Source organism: Festucalex cinctus, chromosome 19, assembly GCF_051991245.1.
Source record: "Festucalex cinctus isolate MCC-2025b chromosome 19, RoL_Fcin_1.0, whole genome shotgun sequence".
NCBI lineage: Eukaryota > Metazoa > Chordata > Actinopteri > Syngnathiformes > Syngnathidae > Festucalex > Festucalex cinctus.
In genome coordinates, this window is record NC_135429.1 from 13,772,958 (window position 1) to 13,798,153 (window position 25,196).

General features: G+C 39.0%; 4 protein-coding genes across 14 annotated transcripts; 1 reads left to right on the forward strand and 3 right to left on the reverse strand.

Moving 5' to 3' along the window:
- Positions 1–98: 98 nt before the first annotated feature.
- eva1bb (eva-1 homolog Bb (C. elegans)) lies at positions 99–5,443 on the reverse strand. 2 transcript variants are annotated; one of them, XM_077507972.1, is made up of 3 exons: positions 5,077–5,443; positions 1,547–1,705; positions 99–816 (listed from the first exon to the last, which is right to left on the reverse strand). In XM_077507972.1, exons 2-3 carry the CDS (start codon positions 1,611–1,613, stop codon positions 368–370), a joined length of 516 nt encoding a protein of 171 aa, XP_077364098.1. In that variant the 5' UTR covers positions 1,614–1,705; positions 5,077–5,443; the 3' UTR covers positions 99–367. The 2 variants fall into 2 exon arrangements, with proteins under 2 accessions (XP_077364098.1, XP_077364099.1); XM_077507973.1 differs by lacking the exons at positions 1,547–1,705; positions 5,077–5,443 and adding an exon at positions 933–1,508.
- On the forward strand, positions 350–25,183 carry zc3h12ab (zinc finger CCCH-type containing 12Ab). Of its 10 annotated transcripts, none has more exons than XM_077507970.1 (14): positions 350–876; positions 1,177–1,307; positions 5,176–5,357; positions 7,879–8,240; positions 9,408–9,547; positions 9,629–9,786; positions 12,965–13,013; positions 14,503–14,633; positions 15,812–16,309; positions 20,814–20,953; positions 21,980–22,059; positions 22,147–22,214; positions 22,947–23,047; positions 23,676–25,183. In XM_077507970.1, exons 9-14 carry the CDS (start codon positions 15,945–15,947, stop codon positions 24,362–24,364), a joined length of 1,443 nt encoding a protein of 480 aa, XP_077364096.1. In that variant the 5' UTR covers positions 350–876; positions 1,177–1,307; positions 5,176–5,357; positions 7,879–8,240; positions 9,408–9,547; positions 9,629–9,786; positions 12,965–13,013; positions 14,503–14,633; positions 15,812–15,944; the 3' UTR covers positions 24,365–25,183. The 10 variants fall into 10 exon arrangements, with proteins under 10 accessions (XP_077364096.1, XP_077364089.1, XP_077364087.1 ...); XM_077507963.1 differs by having other exon boundaries at positions 353–876; positions 7,879–8,052; positions 8,154–8,240; positions 21,980–22,214; positions 23,676–25,181; XM_077507961.1 differs by having other exon boundaries at positions 353–876; positions 7,879–8,052; positions 21,980–22,214; positions 23,676–25,181.
- On the reverse strand, positions 9,265–10,368 carry lsm10 (LSM10, U7 small nuclear RNA associated). Its single transcript, XM_077507976.1, has 2 exons — positions 10,291–10,368; positions 9,265–9,769 (listed from the first exon to the last, which is right to left on the reverse strand). Exon 2 carries the CDS (start codon positions 9,761–9,763, stop codon positions 9,356–9,358), a length of 408 nt encoding a protein of 135 aa, XP_077364102.1. The 5' UTR covers positions 9,764–9,769; positions 10,291–10,368; the 3' UTR covers positions 9,265–9,355.
- On the reverse strand, positions 10,570–14,524 carry oscp1a (organic solute carrier partner 1a). Its single transcript, XM_077507971.1, has 11 exons — positions 13,724–14,524; positions 13,608–13,643; positions 13,273–13,427; positions 12,999–13,166; positions 11,763–11,843; positions 11,588–11,691; positions 11,384–11,512; positions 11,235–11,283; positions 10,966–11,111; positions 10,840–10,897; positions 10,570–10,767 (listed from the first exon to the last, which is right to left on the reverse strand). Exons 1-11 carry the CDS (start codon positions 13,833–13,835, stop codon positions 10,639–10,641), a joined length of 1,167 nt encoding a protein of 388 aa, XP_077364097.1. The 5' UTR covers positions 13,836–14,524; the 3' UTR covers positions 10,570–10,638.
- Positions 25,184–25,196: the final 13 nt, after the last annotated feature.

A 25,196-nucleotide genomic window follows, 5' to 3' on the forward strand; every position in this document is an offset into this window, starting at 1 on the left:
TGTATTTTAAACTGCGCATGCAGTACATTTCAAAGTTTACAGTAAATGGCGCAGCAATAGCTGTGTAGCTTATTAAACTCAGCAGACTTTATACACAATAGTTTGTAATAATTTTATTTAACACAATATTGCTTTAACTTGAATGAAGAAGGTAAGTTTTACATTGACAAAACAATTACTGTTTTTATTTTAAAAATGTGACACACATGGAATGCAATTTGTTGTTAATGTAGGACAATAGCCTACTACAATACCCATAGCCCAACACTGATTATGAAATATTCACGTTTTAATGGTTTGCCTAAAGTACTTTATAATACACATCGCTGTTTGTTTTGTTTTTTGTTTTTGTTTTTTTGTAAGGACGCTAGTGGTAATGGACCCGTCCAATAGTTCCGGTCCCAGTGGCCAGGATGTCGGGCTGCCCATTCCTCCATATCTCCCTGACGATGCGCTCCCTCTCCTCCAGGCGTCGGGCCTTCTCCAGCTCCTCGACCGAGGCGAACACGTCGACGCTCTTCAGGGTGCCGTTGGACTGCGTGCTTCGCTCGTCCATCGGCACAAGAGTCATTTTGCGGCTCCCCTCTTCCTCTTCCTCCGTTATGCTCTCCCCCTCCTCCGCCGCCGCCGCCGCCGTCTCCTCCTCCTCCTCCTCCTCGCTGGACTCCTTCAGCTGCCTCCTCTCGGGGGACGGAGCTGGCCTGCCGATGCGGCGGCGTGACCTGCAGGTGATGCCGGCTACGAGGAGGCACAGCGCCATCAGCAGGCCGAAACAAACGCCCATCATGAAGTAGAGGGCGAAGCTCTCCGGGTTGGCTGTTATGGAACACATACAGAATTAATGTACTTGCCGTCTGACATCGGAATTGATTCTAGGCACGTTTGAGTGTTGATATTTTATTATATATATTTTATTTATTTTTTGTTTCCACCTGTTGTCATCGTTCTGTTCTACCAATCAGCTCCAGCTGCTCGTTTCTTGTCCAGGTGTAGCTCGTTGGCTCAGTTTTGCTGTATTTCTTCTGCCATTTTGTTGGTTCTGTATGTTGCTGTCAGTGGTTACGTATTGTCATGTCATGTTTTTATTGTGATTTGTTTGGTTTTTATTTTAATTCTGTATTTGTTTTGGGCTTTTAATCAATTAATTTGTAAATCCTTGCCCTTTCTGCCTTCCAGTTTTCCTTCACTTGAGTCCTCCAGCATTTTGCCACTAAAACCCTCAACCTTCATGAAACTGAGGTCACTCCAGCAGTCATTGTTGGATTTACTTGTTTATTACCAAGAATGCAAGACTCCATCCATACAAGGTCAGTCTGGCTCGTTCTGTGCTAGCTTTAGCAACTAAATTGGTATGTTGACCATGATGGAGCATATTTTGTACAATGGGAAGCCTGTTGATTTTAGCGAAGAGCAAAACCAGACAACATAATAGCATTGTGTTAAAGCCAGGGTGTATCAACTGCCTTTCATTACATCCAATGAGACCAAATCCACCTAAATTACACAACCATAGGCAGTATGTAGAACTTGAATTCTGAGACATTACCTTTGATGTGAGCGTACGTTGCCATGCTGTTACTGAGCAGCTCCATGTCTTTCCTAATAGGCTCCATCCTGGTTTAACAGGCACTTGAAGTTTCTAGCATCTCCTAGATCTTTTTTTTTTTTTTTTTTTACACACTGTGAACTCTGGGACACTCTGCTCCTGTCAGATAAAATAACATGCAAAGAGTTAGAAAATCGCACTCTTTGTGCAACTTTTAAACCGAGGATTGACATTCCAGACATCAACCAAGGATGTTGTGTTTATGTTCAGCCTTCAGCAGCGACATGGGCCTCAACTAATGGGGATGTTTATATTTATGACATCAGCGCCTGAGGGGACTCATTTCCAGTTTCCGGTGTCAAACAGCTACGCTTTGGCTCTTGTTTCACACAGCAACAGTGTCATGATGGCTCTCACAAGTTTTAAAAATATATCCAACAACTGATTTTATCTACTGACTTTGATTTTTTCCCCATTAACTACTTTTTGCTCCAAATTGAGGAATAATATAGGCTATACCGCCATCACTCAGCGGTCCCACGGTTACAGTTAAGTTTAACGTAAACATGATGGCTGATTTCCCAGCCCCTCGCAATGCCCGCGTCATTAAAATAACATACAGTACATGGGAGCCAGAACGTTTTCCCTCTTGCGCTTTCTCTCCAGGGAGAACAAAATTCAACCCTTGTTCCAGTTGCCGCCATCAGGCAGCTCGACTCACTCACCCACCCTGATCTTTATCCCGATGACTCTTGGCAGACCCCCGCAAAAAAACTTTGCCTGATTACAGCGTTCTGGCGTTATCACAGTGATTGCTGGTCAACAACTTTACGCTTTAAACCATCATTTAACCCCAACAGAAAAAAATTTAACTAAATGCAATGTTTTCCAGGCATTGCACTTTTTCTTCACTTCCTGTTTGGTTCAATAGGTTAACTTTATCACACTATAGGACAATAAATGGCAAAATGAAAAAAAAAATTAACATGTATTGAGTTCAATGACAAGGACTTATTTTGTCGTTTGTTAATAAACTGGCGCTGCGATAACAGATTTGTTCCTTGACGCTAAAGTTGTAGCTCCTGCTAGCAAGCGGTTAGCTTAGCACTAGTTAGCTGAGCTAGACATATTATCTGCTATCTTTAAAATAAATAAAAAAATCTGATACCCTTTTAAAATACATTTACTCTGTTATAAAATGTGTTCTAATGTTAAAGTCAGGCTAGCTACGCAAAGGATAACAAAATGTTATGACAGTGTTTTGGTTTTCAGTAGTTTCTGTTCCTACAAGTGACTAATCCAATTTTTTAAAGATAGCCAAAGATAACACATTGGTAACGTTGTCTTTACAGTAAATATTTGTATGTAACACACTTGCTAGTCATAAAAAAAACAAAACAAAAACCAAGCAAATGAAAAACCAAAAAAGTCCAGGCTAGGGCGGTAACTGAGCATGTCTTGTGCCGCGTAAGAGCCAATGACTTGATATTGATGATGTCTTGATATTCTGGATTTAGTTGATTTCATGGTTAGAAAGAGATTTTCAGACAGCTTTTTAAGAGCTTGCGAAGCTTTTTTTTGTGCTAAGCTAGCACCCTGTGTCATTTCTATTGTACATCTTTTAGTTTCCCCCAAAACATCACACTTTTAAACCTACAGTACTTGGAGTAGTTTGAAATCTCCAAATTTGACTCTCCAGCGCATACCAGACCACTTTGCTGCACATGTAATATAAATTCTCCAACGTAAAACACATTTTTGTTGTTCCCTCAACAAGTGTATTTTTATGCCGAGTGGCACAAACAGGCAGTTTGTGGTTGTCCGAGCAGGAAGCACTTCACACAAATCCCAGACGGAGACAAAATGTCCATTTTTATACAGCTTTGGGCAGACAAACGAAACAGCCGGCACTTCCATGCTCGGCCCAACAGCGCACCAAGAGGCGGCAGCTCTAGCTGTTTATGTGACCCCATAAAAACATACTCCGGCTCAACCCTCTCCACATTTCCTGCCCGGATAGTCTCGTTTAAGATGAAAGCTGAGGTACGGACAACAGGTCTTGCAATTAGTTTTGTTTTCAAATGACTAGAGGGGTATTAATAAAAACGTGTGGGAAATGACTTTGCATGTTAGCTTTTTAGTTGCCTTCCGTGTTGATGGTTTTTGGTTTGTTCTGGCACCTAATTAGGAACTATAGGGGTACTTTTAATTGCTTGAAACAGGGGTTGGGAACCTATTTGATCCAGTCCTCTAGGCCAGTGGTGTCCAAACTACGGCCCGGGGGCCATTTGCGGCCCACCGTCCATTTTTCAGTCGCCCGCGACATATGCTAAAAATGGCATTTGACTCAGTTCAAATAAAATAAGCAAAACAAAAATGTTTGGAGATGGTCAAAGTAAGGCGGGAGGGTATCGAAAAACAGGTGCCATTAAAAGTTATTTTAGTTCACTAAAACTAATGAAAAAACTAAAATTAAATTCAAAAAACAATATTGTTACCGAAATAAAATTAAAAACGAAAATGCTTTTTTAAGAGAAGAAAACTAACTGAAACTACATTTTATGTTTACAAAACTAACTAAAACTAACTATAATTATAGCAAACATGTCCTTCGTTTTAGTCTTTGGTAATTAATTTAATGCATGAGCCTTCGGGGATGATTTTAAATGTAATTTTTAGTAGATTTATTTGGATATCAACTGGAATAATGACGTTTGAAAGTATGTCACACAGAAGTGACGTCATCTAGAAGCAGCCAATAGAAAAGCACCAAAAGATGACACTGCTTCCATGGTGTTTTTTTTTTTTTAAATATTGTGCACAAGTAATACACATTTAAAAAAAACAACTAATACTGAAACTAACAAACTAAACTAAACAGAACCACCCTGAAAACGAATAAAAACTAATTAAAATGAAAAATTCCAAAACTATAATAACCCTACTGCCATATTACAAATAAATTGGTTTATATACTGTAGCATTTTTCTAAATATGCAAAAGCACAAATAAATTATTTGTTCAATTTTTAAACAATTTCTCTTCATCAAATTACGTGGCCCTTGCGTCCTTCTGATTTTCTGTATGTGGCCCTCAAATGAAAAAGTTTGGACACCCCTGCTTTTAGGCAATTTTACAAGCAAATAAAAACTCATAATAAACGACCCCCAAATGCTAATGAATAAATACAGTAAATATATAACATGCTAAACACAAACCCCCCCCCCCCACACACACACACACACACACGCACACACACAATGTGGACAAGCACTATTGAAAATGATTATTGATAATTCTCCTTCATGTGCATTTTCCCCCATAAAATTAGCATGTCTCGACTATATGAAGGCAACGTTGTGCTCAGTCAGCGAAGGTGTGAATGATCAGCACAAAGAGACCTTATCTGACCTCAGCTGAACCCGATAAGTGGTATAGAAAAATGACTTTTACTCCCAACATCTGTAATTTTTAATAAGTATAAAAGTTAAGTGCGTGCCACCTCTGGAACGCTTCAATAGATAACTCACCGTGGTCCCAGATTAGTATCCGTGCTCTCCTAAATGTCCACTGAAGAAGTAGAAATCCACAAATGCAAAAAGTGACATATCATTGCTTCCCCCCCACAGAAAAGCAGTGAGACGACACCAGTCACCAGAAACGAGATGATGTTTCTTCTGCTGCAGTCCTAACATCCACTCCCACTCATCATCAGTGGGAGAACACCCAACCCACTCCCACTCCTGATGACATCGAGATCCTTCCTTTTTTCTTTTTTTTTTTCGCCTTCAAAATGAGAACCCTCGTGCAGGTATAAACACACACACACGCAAAGCGAATCACTCACACTACGTCGCTGAGCAGAGTGAGGTGATGTGTCCAACTCGCTGCTGGTTGCAAACACACCACAGGTCTGTTCACTGGAGAGCCAAGGAGGGTGGAACAGGAAATAGCTTGTCGACTGTTTTGGGCACCGGGCCCTGCTGCTGGCGCTTGTGGGGGCTCGCTAGGATTAATTGAGCTCTTTGTGTTTTAATCGAGGAAGGGAGGGAAAAAAAAGAATGTATTATACAAGAGTGGAGTGGCTCAGGCGGACAGGTGGTATTGTTTGATTAAATGTGGGAGGTAATTTAGGATGTGTACTCCAGAAGGGATCCTAATTACAGCCTCGAAAATAGAAATTTTGACTTCGCTTTGCACCGGCTCACACTTTCATGTGCGTTCTGTGTGTGAGTGTCTGTGTGTGAGCTGTTGTCAACAGCAGGTTTTGTGTGAGTATTACTATTCTACTCATCCAATTAATGGCTGAAAAGTGACCGGGATCGAAGTCCAGTAACTAAATACACTTTAAAAATCTATAGTAAACGATTCCGAAAATTTTTGGCATGTGATTTAAAGCCAATCTTAACACCGCCGTCCACAGTGGTGCTGATGTCATTATGTTCTCAAAGTTCAGCAGCACGTTCACAAGAATATAAAATGCAATGAGGAAATGGAATCTTGTGGTAATGCATCACTCACGCACACACACACACACACACACACACACACACACACACAAAAATCCCCCCACTAAATCTCAAACAAATTGACTTTACTGAGAGAAACCAACTGGACGTGTTTTTACTCACTCAATCTTGGAATTAAAGTGGAAGTCAATCCCAAAATAATTGTTGACAATATGTTGTGTGTTTCCCCCACTAGTCTAAACACTGTATTTTGATTAATATTGCGTTTGTGGAATATAAAAAGCAGCAAAATCCACCTGCTTTATGCTATCTCAGGGGCGGCCATTTTGCCACTTGCTGTCGACTGAAAATGACATCACAGTTGCTCAAGTGTGTGTATGTATATATATATATATATATATATATATATATATATATATATAAATATATAAATGTAACTGATTATTAAGTTATGTATTTTTTTACGTCAATTTTTTATTATTTAATTAAAATATATTGTTGAGCTTTTACTGCACAATATTTGTTTTTAGTTTTTGCACAAAAAAAATGCACATAAAACTAAAACTAACATTAAAACCAGGGGTGCACCGATCACCGATCCCCGATCTTTTAAAAAGTCTGACCTGCCAATCCCGATTTTTGCCAATACCAATTTTATTTTATTTTATTTTTTCATTACAAGCAGCATATACTTTCAATGTTCCAGTCTTGTCTTTTTGGAAAACATTCAACAATATCGGCGAAATAATACCAATGGGTTGTTTTAACTACACATGTAGTTCTCTCAAATAAAAATGAAAATCCTACTAATCATCTCACCAGAAGAGGGCAGTGGCTGACTTTTTCAGACCTCTGAGGAGGGAGATGAGATGAGTGGAAAAGATCGGTTTATTTTTTAACTCATTCACTGCCAGTCATTATAGAAAATTTTTACATTTCCAATACTCACGTGATATTACATTCAATAATTATATATAAACCGAATCTACCAAATAACAGAATAGACTCCCTACTTTTTGTCCCGTCCCGTTCTTTTATAATTGACAGCAGAAAAATGTAGGTTTGCCAAAATACAGCCATTTCTGCCATGGACTCTGAAACTGTGATTATTTCCTATAAAATGGGGCAATGATGTCATCTACCGGTGGTTGGGCATCAGTAAAGTTGTTTCCAAGTTTGATATTTACAGTGGAGCATGCTCAGATTCGCCCCCATTTAGCACCGCTCTAAAAAATACAATTGACAAGTATACTTGTCAAAGGCAGTGAATGAGTTAAGGGATCGGCCGATCACCGATCTTCCAAAATTAAGGAAATCGGGGCCGATAATTCGGCCGGCGATCGATCGGTGCACCCCTAATTAAAACTGCTAAAAACAAAACTAAAATTAATCATTTTTTAGCACATAAAAACAACCCCACTGTGAGAACTAATTAAAACTAGCGAAATTTAATCAACAAAACTAACTCTAATGAAAATTCCAAACCTTTGACAACCCTGAGCACATATAAGGAGCAGACTGTACTGTGAACGGATTGTTTACGCGATTGAGTTTTTTCAAGTTCTATTCTGAAAATAGCAACGCGGTTGATGTGGTTCGGCATCAACCGTAAGCATTCATTATGTGGCCTGTTGTCAGTCACACAATCTCAAGGTTAGTTTGAACGTAAACAACCAGGAGGAGGGGACAAAAAAAAATCTGACTAAAAAACACATACTGAGGCCACATCCAAAACAATGACCCATCTGATCCGAGGGACATTCCCAAAAGTTCTGAGGCGTTATACGCTCACGATTTTAAATTTGAAATGACATCCTTCGATCCGGGCTTGATGTGTCCCAGCTGCGTCCTGTGTTTTGTCAGGCCTGCCCTCTTCCTGACACCCGGCAGGAATAACATCGCCCTTCTTGCAAATTCCTCAAATTCCCATTCATACTTGGGTATTGGGAGGACGGCGAGACCAGCGGTTTCCTTTCACCGGCGTGTACGACATGCAGATGGAGATGGACATGGAGATGGATTGACAGCTCAGCCATGGTGAGCTCCGCTGCCTGTATTTTGCCCTTCACCGGAGCGGCGCAACCAACCGTGACGAATGTTTTCCTTGGTCAATGGACGCTCACCAACTGATTTCACAGACGGATGGCCTCTGTGGCGCACGCCAGCGGCGCTTAACGGCCCTGAGCGAGAGAAAACGGTGGACCCGCCCATCCTCTCTCCTCATTGTAATATTTCCACTTTGTATTAACAAAGGGCTTTTGTTTTGTAATGGGAAAATATTTCCTACTTTTAATGAAATGTACCATACGTAGGAAGGTACGTGCTTTTTTTGTCTTTCAGCCCTGACATTAAAAGCAGAAAAAGACATACAGTATTTCTATGGTACACTAATAATGTTCTTGTAGTAAAAATATCTTTAAAATATCTTTCATGGCACCACGAGTCTTAACATAGCATTCTGACTAATATCGCAGTTGTGGCATATGAATTAAGCAGTAAAATCCACCCATTTATATCCACCATATGCGGGGGCGGACATTTTGTCACTTGCTGTCGCCCGAAAATGACATCACAGTTTCTCAGGACTCGGGTAATGACAAATCAAAGCTCAGCTTGTGAACATCACATGACCAAACTCGTGACACACTTGTGTTCTGATTTTGATCATTCATATTCCAAAAGCGCAATGTAGTTAACAGATAGTGGATATAAAAAGTCTACACACCCCTTTTCAAATGCCAGGTTTATTGTGATATACAAAATGAGGTGTTATTTCAAACCTTTCACAATTTTTTACTGATAACATGTAAAATTCAATTAAAAAATATTCTAATGAGGGGAAGTAAAAACTGAGATAATGTAGTTGCATAAGTGTGCACACCCTTTTATAATTTGGGATGTGACTGCATAGCATAATTACATTCAAACTTGCATTAGTTTGAGTTGGTACACCCGCCACCTGTAAAGACACCAAAGTTCACATGTTCTAGTAGGATTTTCCTGACAATGGTCTAAAATTGTTTTCATTGGACCATATAATACATTTTCCCACACGTTTTTGAGAGATTTCAAGTGTGTGTGTCAATTTTGATACCACGGTTGATCTACAAAGCAATAAAAATGTAAGGAAAAGTCTAATAGAACATCTGAACATTAGTTAGGCACTTTAAATGGTGGAATGTGTCTGCCATCTCCCCCCCCCAAAAAAAATAAATCTTAAAAATGTAAAAAAAAAAAAAACATCCATCATTCAATAACAGTCAGGCTTTATTTTCAAAACGTAAATCCACAACATCAGAAATAAACTTGAACAGCTCCATGTTGCTGCAACACAGTTCATTTAATTTGTCTTTTTGGCAAACTCCTTCCTGCCTCCGCCCTCTCTGCCAAAGTTGCGGACGCGGTGGATCTTGGCCAACTGCCCCTGTATAGTCTTCATGATGTCCATGTGGTCGGGGATGTGAACGTAGCGGATGTTTCTCCCGGTGATGAACAGATCCTGCAGCTGAGTGAGGCGCCCCTTGCGATCACGGTACAGCACCTCCTCCAGGCGTACGTTCATGAAAGCGTCCACGTTGACCACCCGGCCCCGTGCTGTGCTCTCGTTCCTCAGGTCCACCGTGGTCACCTCCCCTCGCAGGCCCTGCAGCAGCACCACCATGCTGTTCTCTGCGATGGTGCGCTCCCGGATGGAGCTGAAACTCTCTACTTGGCTTGACAGCGGGCCCTCAGTCCTCTCTGACTCCATGGCCTCCTGCAAGAAGCCTCAAGGTTAGCTATGCTCTTCATACCAGTAAAGAATTCTTGTGGATCAAATACCAGTTGGGAATTTTGCTGTTCAGCTCATTGTTGGAGAACAGCAAGTTTTGCAAAAAGTATTAGCGTCTGCATTCAAAAGTTCAGGGAAGGTCAATTAAGCTACCTTGTAAAGGTTCAACTCAAATATCACCCAAAAAGCCACCCCCCCTAACTTTTTAGGAGTAGTTTATGCATTGAGTACACTGACCTAGAAAGAAACAATTTATGTGCAGTATATATTAACTGAATTAAAAATGCGTTAAATGAAATGGTATTGTTCAAACTGTACGTAATGTAACCGTTCCTTACAATAATATGACACTACTTTTTTCTCGTTTTCGGTAAACACTTCTGCCATTACACGCCTTCTACCGTTTATTTTCTAGCAGAAACATGTACGTCAGTTAAACTATGCAGTGAAAAAGGACAACGACAAAAAACAAAACATTTATCGGTCGATCAATATGTAATATTTACCTTGCGTTTTAATCCATTTGAAAAACAACACGAACAAGTCTTAGCGGGAGAATGCCAAACACTTCCGGGTAGAGGCAACGTGACGTTTGACGCAATTTACGTCACGGCCTTCTGTTCTGTCCAAATAACGCAACACTGCCCCCTGCAGGCTACAGTCAACTCCTCCGTGGATTTTGAAATAAAATGTTCCTTTTCCGACCGACTGAGGAAATCCAAAAGAGCAATAATCAATCAACAAATGTTTTATTAAGCGTTTCAAATGAATAATGTGAAACTGCATTGAATTAAGACTTTATTTAAGACTTTGATTTACTTCGTAATTTATTTAGTGCCGTCCGAATTAATATATCACAATGGTCCGAGGTCATCCATCATAGCCAGCAGGTCATCTCCCCTGTTGTTCACGTTATGTGGCGTCTCCTCTTGTTCTACAAAAAGGCTGGCAATTTGAGACAGCTGAGTTGCAGAAATTTCATCCTGAAATAAAAATATATATATATTTCAGTAATGCAGCAGTTCCAGAAACACACGATGGATGTGCACATTTACCTGCAGGGCCTGGATATTTATCACTTCAAATAACTCCTCGGCGCCACCTGAAGCTCCTCTATTACAAAATAAACTAGAAATCAAACATTATGGTAAACATGACGGATGCAAAAATAAAGCACATACCCCTCGTCGTCTTCTTGGGCCAAAGCGAGCAGGTTTATTTGAAAGCCAGTTCCAGAACCGGACACATTCTCAATCTCCACAGCGCCCATTAGGCAGGCTAATAGATTGAGCTCTTCTTTAGCCAGCAGGTTGGGAGAGGTATCTGCCTGCGGCATGGTGAAGGTAAGAAGGAGACGTTGTTAATCACAGCTATCAAACCATTGTAACATTTGGACACACCTGATGTATCGTAGAATGACATAACGTGTAAAGTTGTACTGCTACTTTACCGTCTTTGTGGGTATTTTGGATGATTCCCCTCCAAGATTTACACTGTACCTTTAATTGGAAAACAAACCAAAAACAAACAAACAGCAAAAAGTGTTATCCGATATCCACATATGTAGTATAATGGGGAAAAAAAGAAAAGGTACACGACATGTTCACGCCCAGTTTGATGACTCTGTCTCCGTGCAAACCAAATGATGCATCTTTTATAGGGCGGTTGTAACTCCCCCCCGTTGGGAAGCGGCTCTGTCGCATTTCACGTCCCTTACTGTCAAATATCCTACACAGACACGATGGAGATGATGATGACGTTTTTGGATAAACAGAAATTCTTCAGTTCAAACTGCCTTCTCACCGAATGACCCCGGGAAGATCCATTCCGTGAGGCACTGGGCCGGAGATTGACAGCGCGAAACGCCCGTTGGGATTCTGGATTTTGTTCTTGAGGAAAATGGACACCTGAATGAGAAAGCACGGCGAATATATGATGTGCTTTGATTTCAGTTGAGTTACATAGCAAAGGGACTCACGCGGACGTGCGTGTCCTGTAAGAATGTGAGCAGCGTTTGTCGGAGAAGCTGGAATTCACCTGCAGTCATAGACGAGTATATCTACATGAAAAGAAATGTCATTAATGTTAGTACATGCTGTCATGCAATCATATGACAGTATAGGGGAAATCCGCAAGTAATTAACATCATGCAAAACGATTATGATCATCTATATGTATTGCGGCTCCTCAACTGACTTCCACATTGTTCCTTGCCACTTAGAAGCCACAAAATGGTGGCAAAATTTGACATGAAACTCCTCAACTCACTTATACATAGTTCTTTAACACCAACATGCTACAAGATTGTGCCAAAGTAATGCTTTTATTATTAATTTAGCTTGAACCGCTAATAGGTGAATCTGCAAAATAGGGACACTAAAGTCCCAAAAAAATGTAGCCGACCTATGCTACATTTCATAAGCCTGTCTTTTCTATTATACATGGTAGCATTAGCATTAAGCTAGTGTAGCAATGTAGCTAGCTATTTCTTTTGTTTCACAAAATTGAATGGTTATGTGAGGAACATTTAGCTGTTTAATATACAATGTTTGATTTGAGTTTAGAATTTTATGTGTCATCGTCACCATAAACTTCAACAAGCCTCTTAGTTGGAAAACTACGTGCGACATGTTAGCTTTAGCATTAAGCTAGTGTAGCTATTTCTTTTGTTTCACAAAATTACATGCTTTTCTGAGGAACATTTAGCTGTTTAATATACAATGTTTATTTGAGTTTTGAATTTTATGTCATTGTCACCGTAAACTTCAACAAGCCTCTTATTTGGAAGACTACATGTTAGCATTAGCATTCAGCTAGTGTAGCGATGTAGCTAGCTATTTACACAAAATTACTGGTAAATGGTTTTGGAGGAACATTTAACTGTTTAATATACTGTACAATGTCAAAGGCCTCTTATTTAGAAAACTACGTGCTACATATTAGCATTAGCATTAAGTAGCTATGTAGCTAGCTATTTCTTTACATTTAAATTAAATGGTTTGGGAAGAACATTTAGCTGTTTAATATACAATATTTGATTTGAATTGTGTGTCATTTTCACAGTTTACTTCAACAGGCCTCTTAATTGGAAAACTATTGCATGAGAAAGTGAGAACTGGTGTTAAGAACTCCCTTCAAAAGTGTGTTTTCTAAAGTCTAAATGTGTTTTGTGGTCTCCAGATCGCATACTCTGGACTGACTGGATCGGGTCTACCTCGATGATCTTCCTGTGAGTCTCATCCACTTTGTTTGCAACGGCAGGAGTGTCTTTTACAAATTCCCTGATGGTGTCGATGTGATTGTATGAGATGAGCAACAGGTCCTTCGGGCGCGGACACAGGAAGACTTGATACTTGAAGGCCATGAGCATCAAATCGTAGAGCTGTTTGAAAATAGACGAAACATACTTTAATAGTGTTGCTCGTTTGTGTTTATGATCAGTTTCCGTTGGTCCTGTCAGAGAGTTATTTATTGTCGTAACGTGTTACCTTCTCCATGCTGACCGTATTCAACTTCATGATCGAGACGTGCGCCAAGCGGGTTAGGACAACTTTCATCGTCCTGTGTGAATACAGCAGCTGAGGCTTCAGGAGTTCATCCATGAAAGCTTTACTGAACATGGTCCCGACAATGTCGTTCATCACTGCCAAGGGGAAATACGGAAACACAGATGGGTGTTCATATGTTGCCTCATTGTCATTTTGACCTATTTTTATTTACATTTTATAATACATTTTCATAAGATCACATGGATGAAATGAATCTTTGCCACATTGTAAAGTAGTCAGCTAGCAAACCTTTTGCTTTGGCATATTGCCTTTACCTCGTTTTCTGTCATTTTCAGACCAAACTCCTGCGGCTTTTCAAAAGAGAAGAAAGACAGAAAACAAATGTTATCCTCCAAAATCGGCGGCCATGTGTTAAAAGTTTTCAACCTACCTTTCTCAGACTTGTCCTGAGAAGTGCTGTGAGTGTGCAGGCGTTGGTCTAGTATGTAAAGCATCTCTCCTCCAAGGTTAATGAAAACCAAGGGGAGAGTCCTCATCGACATTCTGAAAAATCAGTCTGAAGATTCAACTACTCGGATGTTAGTGTTGTGAGGATGTGCATGTTTTCTGTAGCGGCTTTTTACCCCATGCTCTTATCCAAGCATGCCTCTGCAGAAAACCTTAAGATGCAACAGGTGGTCAGGATGAGGATCAGCCACGGCCAAGCTGATCCTCATTGGCCCGTGTACAATGACGACATATCCTGGATATGGCCTAATGTGATACAATTAGACGGTAGGGAGAAAGTTTGACTGGTAAAAAAAAATATTGATGTCCGCTATTGTCTTATCAACATTAACGAGGTCTCTTATAAAATCATGCAACAATCATAACCTGGAAAAATTTATGAAAAAAAAATACTTGAATACTGTACACTAATACATTTTGTTGAATGAAATCCATTTGTTTTATTCTTCTTTAGCAGAACCGTGTTTCAAATAAAGGTAAAGGGCATTTTATACACCATCAAGAAAGACAAATATGATTTACGTTTTTATACAATTTCTTTCATAAGATTTTCCCTCAAGGCTGCTTTGTTGCTGACAGAGCCTTTATTGCATAATAGTTGAATATATAGGGCAGTGAAAACATTATTTGATATACAACATATTTCTGTTAATTTATTCTGACCTTTTCTCTTATCCTTGTATATTTGTGTATACATGACAGGAGCATCTACTTCAAGTCACTCCATCTAGTGAAACCTCACAAAATGCCATCTCCAGAAATTAGGATTATGAAATTAGAAACAACAACACTGAACTGCTGGAATGAATAAACTTCTCTACTGCAGTATACAGGTATTAAAATTTGTTAAGATTCACCTCTGAAGTTGGAAAGTCAAAAAAATGATTTAATTAACGTAACTGTGTAAAAATCTAATTTAACCAGATAGTATAACTAGTAAAGTATAATATCCCAAATATAAATATAATATCCCAAGGTGCAGTTATATTTGTCGTCGGTAGAGAGCAGTAGAGAACAGACAATTTGCCACTACAGAAGCCGCACTGATTTAGAAAAAAAAAAAAAAAATCTATTTTTCCTTCCTGATCCACTGATCCTTTCATCAGAAAGAAAAAGCAATCGAATAACTTTCCTTTTTTGTGGGAAGTTTGGGAACGTAATCTTGGAGTTTGACTGGGGTAAAAAGTATCACTGAAGGGCTCGTGTGCGCGTTTTCAAGACTTTTCTCGTAAGGTAGGCTAATGTGGAAACTACTTTTGTGTCCTTTTTTTATCTGACACGAGTGCGCAAAACGTGACAAAAATGATCGTTCTTACAACGTTCTCTATGATTCTGTTGATATACCATCAATTTTGTTATTTGTCAGTTTGTCAGGGGCGTATAAACAGTGGCCACTTCATTAGGTACACCTGCCAGTTCTTTATTAAAAGAACTGAGCAATCGCCAATAGGACGTTACTGGTGTCCATTTTTTTGTCACTGTTAAACGTATGTTATTTAATACCTGATATTATTATGCCTGTAGTTTAGACCAAGTTAAAAAGCAGCTCACAACAATCATGTTCCCATAACTCTGACAGTCAGTCCAAAACCTTTTCTTTTATCTATAAACATTCTTTACATTCGGACTGCAGGAAATCACAAAATAATTACCTCAGAACCCAGCAAAGTAAAAACGTTAAGTTACCAATCAATTTAAGTAGGGATGCGCGAGTAAAAAAAATTCTATTAATTTCATGCACTTTTAAGGAAAAATGCTAAATTGGGATGATGTGTAGTTTTTGTTTTTATTTAAAATTACGTTTTTTATTTTATTTTTAGTTTTATGATTATTAATTATAGTCTGTTACATGTGCATAAAGTATATGAATATTCCGAAATATTATTTGGTAATGAAATAGAGAGAACAGCAATTCAATTGTGCCTTTGCTTTTTGTTTTCATAAATTACCGTATCAACCATGATAATTGCACTTATGTTTGAAATAAGTGTTCCGCTCTACTTTTAAACAGGTGGAACATGAACAGGCGGCGCCCAGGAAGCCAGGATGAACATTTAAATTGCACATCCGAGGACACCACTCCCCAATAGTCAGCCAGCAATTCCTCTGGATGGGTCTTGTCGTCTCATCCCGTCTGTGACGCGATGGAGCCCGCCGGGTGTCATAAGCCTGACCCCTCGCTGACCCCTCGGCACCTTGAGGACGAGCTGGACTTCTTCCACAAGCTGGGTTACTCCACGCCGCAGGTCAAAGCTGTGCTCAGGAAGTACGGCCCCAAGACGGACAGAAACCAAATCCTCGGCGAGCTGGTTCGGATGACGACCGACCCGAGGGCCGGGCAGTGGGGGCAAGCCGTGACCTCCTTGCCGGTGCCGGTTACCAAAAACGACATCCGGGCTACGGAGCCTGCTGGGATGTTCCCGCTTGCTTCTCAAAGCGAAAAGGAGGGAAGTGATGATGACGACGCGCTCAGGCCCATTGTCATCGATGGGAGTAATGTAGCCATGAGGTGAGAACTGATTTATTTTTAACGCCAAATTGTCACGCATTCTTTCATTTTAGCTACATGACAGCTAAAGCTAGGCTCTTTTTTTTTTTTTTAATGTAAAAACTATGAATGAAACTAGAGAGCTGTGATTTGAAAATGTGATAGTATTTGATGGCAAACATTCGCTTTATTTATATGGTACATTGAATCTAGTTAGCATTGTTTTTGTGAAAAAATGACTTCTAAAGCTAGACTAAGTGCAATTTCTGTAGAAATTGTGTGGGAATGCTGAAAGCTGTATTTTAGAACAAATACTGTTGTCATAAATACCAACAACTGCACGTCATGATTTTCAAGTTACTTTTTAAGTAAAATAAAGTATAGTTTTCGAATGAGAGATTCATTATTTATTAGATTGTACTTGAATACCTACTGAAACTAGACTAAGTGCAATTTCTGGAGAAATTTCGTGAGAATGCTGAAAGATGAATGCAAACAGCTGAATGGTCAGACTGGGAATGCTGATAAGTTATATGCATGGAAGTGGGCGTGGAAAGTGTACTTAGAAAAAGTGTACTTTCCCATTGAAAATGAATGGGGGAAAGTTCATTTTACACGTTAAATTGTGCAAAAACGGTATTTAACTCATTCACTGCCAGTCATTATAGAAAATTTTTACATTTCCAATACTCACGTGATATTACATTCAATAATTATATATAAACCGAATCTACCAAATAACAGAATAGACTCCCTACTTTTTGTCCCGTCCCGTTCTTTTATAATTGACAGCAGAAAAATGTATGTTTGCCAAAATACAGCCATTTCTCCCATGGACTCTGAAACTGTGTTTATTTCCTATAAAATGGGCCAATGATGTCATCTACCGGTGGTTGGGCATCAGTAAAGTTGTTTCCAAGTTTGATATTTACAGTGGAGCATGCTCAGATTCGCCCCCATTTAGCACCGCTCTAAAAAATACAATTGACAAGTATACTTGTCAAAGGCAGTGAATGTTAATGTGGAATCAGACGATATATACCCCGGGTGGCGCCAATTTTTGAAGCTAGTTGAAATTTGAACAGTGTAAATTGGAAGTATTATGTGAGAGTTGTTATGCGGCAAAAAAGTCTGGAGAATAAAAATCACATCAAAATTCAGCATTCCCACAATTAAAAATCAAACTTACTTAAATTACATAAGTACTGAGTTTACGCCAAAGCAGCTTTTAACGTAATTCTGTATGTATTGTTTCGTAAAAAAGTCAACAAAAAAAAGGAAAATGTGCTTTTCATGCTCCTTGATCATTTCAAAGGGAACAAATATTCACACGCACTCACATGCCAGCCTTTTTTGGTCAAGTGTGTAATTTGGATTTGGATGGATTTTAAAAAACTCACCGATGAATTTAAATTAAAGTCAAAGGAACTGTTTTTACTATATATTGAAATTTACTGTATCGGACAAAAGAAATTGAGTGGATTTAGTAATATATACTTTTCTTCAACAAAAATCAGATTTTTCAGATGTAATATTTATAACCATAGAAAAAGCAACTCCGGTTGTGTTTATAAGTGGTGTAATTTAATTGCAGAGTTCATCTCACACATGAAGTGATGAGCTGTTGCATAACATTTGGAATATTTTGTTTTTTTGCCATCTCGAAATCTGCAATCTGTGTATTTCCTTGCAGTCATGATGAAAGCTCACCGATGTTTTGCATATACACCACCTCAGGAATGATGATTGCGTACATGCTTGCCCTTTATTTTATTCATTAATGGGTGTGTGTCAGGCTTGTCTGTACAGGTAAGGATCCTCGACGCTGGAATATGCAAATCACAGCACAGCTTTCCCACGAACCAGCCTGACCGCATTTTACTGTCTGGCCAATAAGCGCTTGGCTTGCTTTTGTGCTGACGTGTTTCAAATCAAGTTTGATCCACAGACATTTTTGTCTGTAGTTAGCCATGCCAGGAGCTTTGCACACGATTCAACATCGATCAATCATTTTGGAGTTAACCCAAATACAGTCATAGTCATGCCTTGGATTACTATTTTAATTCGTTCTGTTATCACGGTTGTAACTCACAACACATGCATCTCTAGTCATCTTTTCCTATTGAAATGAATGGGAATGCTGTTAATCTGTTCTCGCCACGACCATTTGGTATTTTAAATGAAGAAAAATGACACTCCCTAATATTATACTTTATAAAAACATACAGCAGAAATGACAGATTTTTTTTTGTTACAAACGGACAAATTTAATTTATAATCTCACAATATACATTAATAATAGAGATAGACCGATATGCTTTTTTTCAAGGCTGATGTTGATTATTTGTAATCAAGGAGGCCGATATTCATTTTCAGTAAAAAATTGGTGTCAATATTTTTTTAAAATACAAATGCCAATCTTGACTTTGTTTTAATGTCTGTTGAACAATTTTTCAGACTTTCCAAAATGTTGATTTTTGTATTTTATTATTATTATTATTATTATTATTATTATTATTATTATTATTATTATTTTATCTAATACACTTAAAGCAGCTATATGTAAGATTTAAAATTTCAAATCTCTACTGCCACCTGTGGCCGAAAACAAACTGCACGCTCGTACACGCTGCGCGCACTCGTACGTGCACGACCTCAATACTGAAGACTGGGCTCTTCATATCCAATTAAACTATGTTTTGAGAGGTAAGAAGTTTTATAATGTTATACAAAGCTGGCCACTTCACGGAATGAGTCTCTCGATCCCCACTAAACAATTGATGTCCACGGGACGTGCAGATCATATTGCATTAGTCGGTCGAAGTCCAGTCCTGTGCTGTACTCCAAAACGATGTGCAAATTACGTCAATTAATTGGACCTCATTCCGATGTTAATATGCAGTTACATATTCTAGTCACCCCGCTCGACGGACGTCAACCTGATTCTAGTCATTATTAGTGTATGTCATCCCCAGGCTAGCGTCATTGTGCATTAGCCGAAAGGTGGGCTGTCCATTTATGGAAATTGACGATTGTGAAAAACATATAGACCCATTCACTACTTAGTGTGATATGGCCGTGAATGTTATCGCCATTCAGTAGTAGCGTTCACATTCCGTTAGCATAATGTAGCTACAATAGGGCTGCTGTCACGTAGGAAAATAAGGCAACATTTAGCCTGATTCTTCATAAAGTCATTCTGTTCTATTACATTCAACTTTGCCGCCCCTTTCACGCTAAATGTTGCCGTCCACCTCACTTTCACCCCAATAGTTACGACCGAGAAGTGATCGATCTTGAGGTTACTGCTATTTGAAAACAACACATTTTCTTCTAAATGTCAAGATACTCGCTTCTTACCTTTTGGAGGAGAAAGAAAGCCAGCTGTGAATCACTTTTCTAATCCAAGTCCGATCTCAACGCTCTCCACCGCTGAAATGTCAAACCAATGTTCACTCTCGTTCTCGGCGCCGGTCACTATCAAGTTTAGATTATTATTATTTTTTCGTGGCACTTGACATTGTTTTCATTTTTTTTAAGAAGCCTTCCGCGGAGTAACAGCGGGTGTCTGGGGCAGCGAAAATCTGTACTAGTTCCGTCTTCGCGCGACAGGAAACAACTGACGATGACGCGAATGACGTCACATCCTGCAGACAGACGGCGGGAAATTCGAAGGATTCGGACCGGACGCTTCCGAAATAATATTGGCCAGAGGCTTGTAGGAGTACCCATTGTGAACAGCTAAGATGTTGATCTACTAATTAGAATATGTTTCAGTCATAAATGGTCAAATAAAAAGGCTATTGTTAAGATATTTTTTGGGGAAATCCTACATAGAGTAGCTTTAATTTTAAATTTCTGAAAAAAAAAAAAAAAAAAAAGTTCATGGAGCTCCCAAGGTTATCAGTACGTTTTAAAAAGTTAACTAGAAACGTAAACATAGCTCTCTATAGTTTTCTACAGTATTTTTCCGAAAATGTAAAAATACCTGAAATCTTAAACTTTCACATTTCTTTGTTTTACTGTCGAACAAAAACAAAAGGTTCAGAAGGTTCCCAGGGTCAACAGCATCTCTTATAATGTTAACTAAAAATTTAAATAAATAGTTCCCTGAGATTAAAATGGTTTCAGATTTACCTTTTTTCGGCCGTCAGATTTTTTTTATTTTTTTATTTTTATTTTTTTAAAAGGCCGATACAGATATACATCAAAATGCCCAATATCGGCGCCTAATCAATAATCATATCTGTCTCTAAGCAATAATATGGCCATAGATGTGCATTATAAAACTAACCTACAATTGTCACTTTCTGTAGGCGTAAAAAGCAGGATTACTCAGATGACATTTCGACAAAAAAAAATAGGCTGTGCTGAAATTTACTTCCTGTTCTGTTCTTCATTCAAATTTACACTGCCTCAAATTCAGCAAGTGTAACTATCTAGTCAAATCAAATCAAACTATTTATATAGCACTTTTCATACGTAAAATATGTTTTGGTTTTTTTTGTTTGTTTTTTTAAATCAGCCATGGGAACAAGGAAGTGTTCTCTTGTACGGGAATCCAGTTAGCAGTGAACTTCTTCTTGGACCGAGGCCACACCTCCATCACTGTGTTTGTTCCCTCTTGGAGGAAAGAGCAGCCAAGACCCGACGTTCCCATTTCGGGTAAGATGACGCCAAATCTTGTTAATTGCTAACTTTGTGCTGGACTAAATCCAACATTTCATCACAGTGTAACAAACTGAATTAGAGGATACATCTTCCATTGTGATTCATGGGTCGGAAATAGGAACAAGATATTTTTACATTTAACACTTCCAGTTCGAATTTTATTTACAATAACATGTTCTCTTTGCCCCTCGTTACTCTAAACACGGCATTGTGGTTAATATTGTGTTTGTAAAATTTGAATTAAGTAGCAAAATCCAGATGTTTTTGTCCATCTCCGGAGGCGGCCATTTTGTCACTTACTGTCACTTACTGCTGGGCTCGAGTAGCGACCAATCATCTGTTATCCGAGCTTGGTCACATGATGTTCGCAAGCTGAACCGTGATTGGTCGTACACTCTGATGTCATTTTCAATTGACAGCAGAATCGCAAGATGGCTGCAGCCTGCGATGAATAAGGTGGCATTTGCTGCTTAATTGACATTACGCAAATGCAATATTAACATCTTTGGGTTGACTTCATTTTAATAAAAACATTTAATTGTTCAGATTAATCTAGATGTATTTTTATTTTCTTTTTGCTTACTATTGTTAAATTGATAAAACATAAAAATAGCAATGTTTTTTTTTTGTTTTTGTTTTTTAAGTTTTTTTATTCTATGATTCATATTTGTTAACTGTGGGCCCCTTTTTCGACTCTTTCGTGACTGAGGTCCATAGAAATAAATCGGCCATGACTTGGCGTTGACATAACCAGTTGTGAAGTCATGGTAATTGTTAGTTGCACCCTGTTGTCAAATTGTTGGCTCACGTTTGCATGTTACAAAACAAGAGATGTGTTGTTATGCAATTGTTGATTGTTTAATTGGAACAACATTGACTCTTTGATATGTGAAGGTAGGAAAATCTGTCCTCAAATAACATTTCCACTTAAAATAAAACAAATTATCTGATAGTTTTAAAGAGTAAACAATTTATGATTTATGGGACATTTAAAAGTTGATTTGATGTTAATCTACGCAGATCAAAAAATTCTCTCCGATCTGGAAAAGAAGAAGCACCTGACGTTCACGCCGTCGCGCCGCGTGGGCCACAAGCGGGTGGTATGTAACGACGACAAGTTCATCGTTCAGCTGGCCTTTGACACGGGCGGCGTCATCGTGTCCAACGACGTCTACCGCGACCTGCAGGTCGACAAGCCCGAGTGGAAGCGTTGCATCGAGGAGAGGCTGCTCATGTACTCCTTTGTTTATGACAAGTGAGTTTGGAGTGTCATTTAAAAGTGTAAAAAATGTTTAAAAAGTTAAAATGGAAAAATATGCTCTACACTTATTGAGCATATCTGAGCATTCAGCTGTTAGCATTCATCTTTCAGCATTACCACGCAATTTCTCCAAAAATTGCACTTAGTCTAGTTGTGGGAATGTGTTATTGTGATTTTTATTCGCCACGCTTTTGCCGCTTAACAACCCCCACATGATACTTCCAATTTACACTGTTCAAATTTCAACTAGCTTCAAAAATTCACGCCTCCCGGACTTGCAGTATTTGCACAATTTAACGTTTAATAACTTTTCCCCATTCATTTTCAATGGGACAGACATTGAAGTTTTTCCCCAAGTATCACTTTCCATGCCCACTTCCATACATATAACTTATCATCATTACCAGGTGTCTGATACTGCTCGGTGGCACAGTTGGTAAAGGGCATCCTCCAGTAACCAGGGGGTCATAATTTCATAATTTATCCCTCAATTTACTTCGTAAGCATTCCACATGCATTCAAATCTTAGCATTCCGCTTTCAGCATTCCCACGCAATTTCTCCAGAAATTGCACTTACTCTAGTTTCAATATGTATTCAAGTACAATCCAATAAATAATGAATCTCTCATTCGAAAACTATACTTTATTTTATTTAAAAAGTATCTTGAAAATCATGACATGCCATTGTTGGTATGAATGACAACAGTATTTGTTCCCAAATGCAGGTTCATGGTTCCCGATGATCCACTTGGCCGGGATGGTCCCAACCTGGAGAACTTCCTGCGGTGGTCCCCGAAAACTCCGAAAAAACTTACATGCCCTTATGGTGAGGAAAGTTGAAATTACTTTCTGTCTTTATTTATTTATTTATTTATTCATTTACTTATATGTAGACGATTAGACGCCTTCTTAAAATGACTGCATAAGTCATTATTTTAATGTGCATTACAAAACTACAACTTGCACTTTTTGTAGGCGTAAAAAGCAGGATTACTCGGATGACATTTCAATAAAAAAAAAACTAGGCTGTGCTGAAATACAGTACAGAAATACTTCTAAAAATAATTGCATAAGTCATATTTCATGTGCATTACAAAACTAAACTACAACTTGCACTTTGTGTAGGCGTAAAAAGCAGGATTACTCAGATGACATTTCAATCCAGTTGGATGCAGACCCATGGCCCACTCTAAAACCTATAATAAAAATAATTTAAAAAATCCTATAAACTATTTGACTTATGTTTTGAATAGAAAGCCTCAACATAGCATTTTTTTCCCCAAAAATAACTACATTATATTAAAAAAATGTTTTATTGATTGATTGGTTTTAGTGTGTTTGATAAGTAAAAAAATACAAATCAGAGTGGCCCTTGCATTTTTCTATTTTTTTCTCTATTTAATTTTACAAATGATTGCATGTATTTTCAAACCAACACTGTGTTCATTGAACAGGAAAGAAATGTAACTATGGACTCAAATGCAAATACCTCCACCCTGGGCGAGCCAAACAGTCCAACTGCTTGCTAGCCGACGAACTTCGAGAAAACGCAAAGCTGGCCCCCAGCGCTCCCAGATCATCCGTCCGAAGTCCCGTCTCCAGGCAAAGCCTGTCATTAGTCGAAGACGCGGCAAGGAAATTGGCTCTGCTTGAGAAAAGCTCCTTGAAGAAAGAGAAAGTGAATCACTGCACGGGGCAGAAGGCCTCATGTAAAAAGGGGCGGAGCAGTTTGGGCTCTTCTGACCACGGCTCTCATAAGCAGCTGGACTCCGGCATAGGTTCGATAGAAAGTCAATCGATGGAGGCTCAGCAGGCGAACTGTCACGCCCAGTATGGCGCGACATCCGGTCACTTCCGTCCTTGGAGCGCGCCAAGTAGATGCTGTCAACATGACTCCGCCTCTTGGCGAACTTTTCAAGACCAGCATCTCCATCGCGGGAGCAGGCCAGACGTGGTGCCCGCGGACTCGCCCCCGCCGCACGCGACCAACGGGGGGGAGAGAAAGGTGACGCGGACCAAGCTCCTCGCTATCTTTAGCGCAGACTTGGTGGACGCAGCCATGGACATGTTCCCGCTCGTGGTGGACCCCCAGATGCTGGCTGCGAAGATCATCATGATGCAGAGTCACAATAAGAGGAGATAAGAAATGTTAACATAAATTTGTGGACTTTTTGTACTGCGGTATTCATCCGTCGTGTGTCTCGCGATTAGCATGGGTCTCAAAACAAACATAGGTGGCCGAAAACATGCCTAACTAAAATTCAAACAGCGCCAATAAACTGACCACCAGAGGGTGCTGTAATTGCGCAAACAAAAAACAATCTGGCTTTTTGTGTTTTTTTTTCTTAACATTTTGTACGATAAGGTGAATTTGCGGATGCCATACCGCAAATATGCAGGTTCACTGTATGTTACAGTAAACTACACGTTTCCTTAATGAATGAGACAAGAGTATAAGTTGATACAAATTGTGTCTTTATCTAGCTGACAGTAAATAAATCAAAATAAATGTGGAGTTAGTGTACTGCACATTTATTAAAGTTAATGAAATACTGTATATCATTCTGCTTTTAGCAGATGTTCCTTATCGGTCTATGTAGATAATTTTATCGGAATTCCAAATTCATTTGATTAGTTGGCTTATGGGTTTATAAAAAGCTTTTTAGGGACATCCTATTTGTGCAGTTATTCCCACAATTACATTATAATGGTTAATTCGGGATCTGGGTTTGCTGCTCGAGAAGAATTGCACAAAAATACTGTACACTGTACTGTATATAATATGAGCTTCAGTAAGATAAGCTGAAGAACGTGTTAATGTCTCCGCCTGCTGGACGGCTGAGGAACAACATTTAAGGTTAGTGTACTACTACTACAGTAGCAACGGCGAAGTATGTACTGTCGAACAGCGGCATTGATGTACAAATAATTTGTTAAATAAAGAAATTGCAATGGTTAACGAATTGATATTATTC

Coding starts and splice junctions, on each gene's coding strand:
- eva1bb (XM_077507972.1), bottom strand. CDS start 1,613: ATGGAGCCTATTAGGAAAGACATGGAGCTGCTCAGTAACAGCATGGCA. Junction 817..1,546: donor AACGTACGCTCACATCAAAG/GTAATGTCTCAG, acceptor GTTCCATAACAG/CCAACCCGGAGAGCTTCGCC.
- lsm10 (XM_077507976.1), bottom strand. CDS start 9,763: ATGGAGTCAGAGAGGACTGAGGGCCCGCTGTCAAGCCAAGTAGAGAGT.
- oscp1a (XM_077507971.1), bottom strand. CDS start 13,835: ATGTCGATGAGGACTCTCCCCTTGGTTTTCATTAACCTTGGAGGAGAG. Junction 11,513..11,587: donor GATCTTCCCGGGGTCATTCG/GTGAGAAGGCAG, acceptor GTGTCTGTGTAG/GATATTTGACAGTAAGGGAC. Junction 11,112..11,234: donor CCAAAATACCCACAAAGACG/GTAAAGTAGCAG, acceptor ACCATGCCGCAG/GCAGATACCTCTCCCAACCT.
- zc3h12ab (XM_077507968.1), top strand. CDS start 15,945: ATGGAGCCCGCCGGGTGTCATAAGCCTGACCCCTCGCTGACCCCTCGG. Junction 22,215..22,946: donor TACTCCTTTGTTTATGACAA/GTGAGTTTGGAG, acceptor TCCCAAATGCAG/GTTCATGGTTCCCGATGATC. Junction 23,048..23,675: donor AAAACTTACATGCCCTTATG/GTGAGGAAAGTT, acceptor TTCATTGAACAG/GAAAGAAATGTAACTATGGA.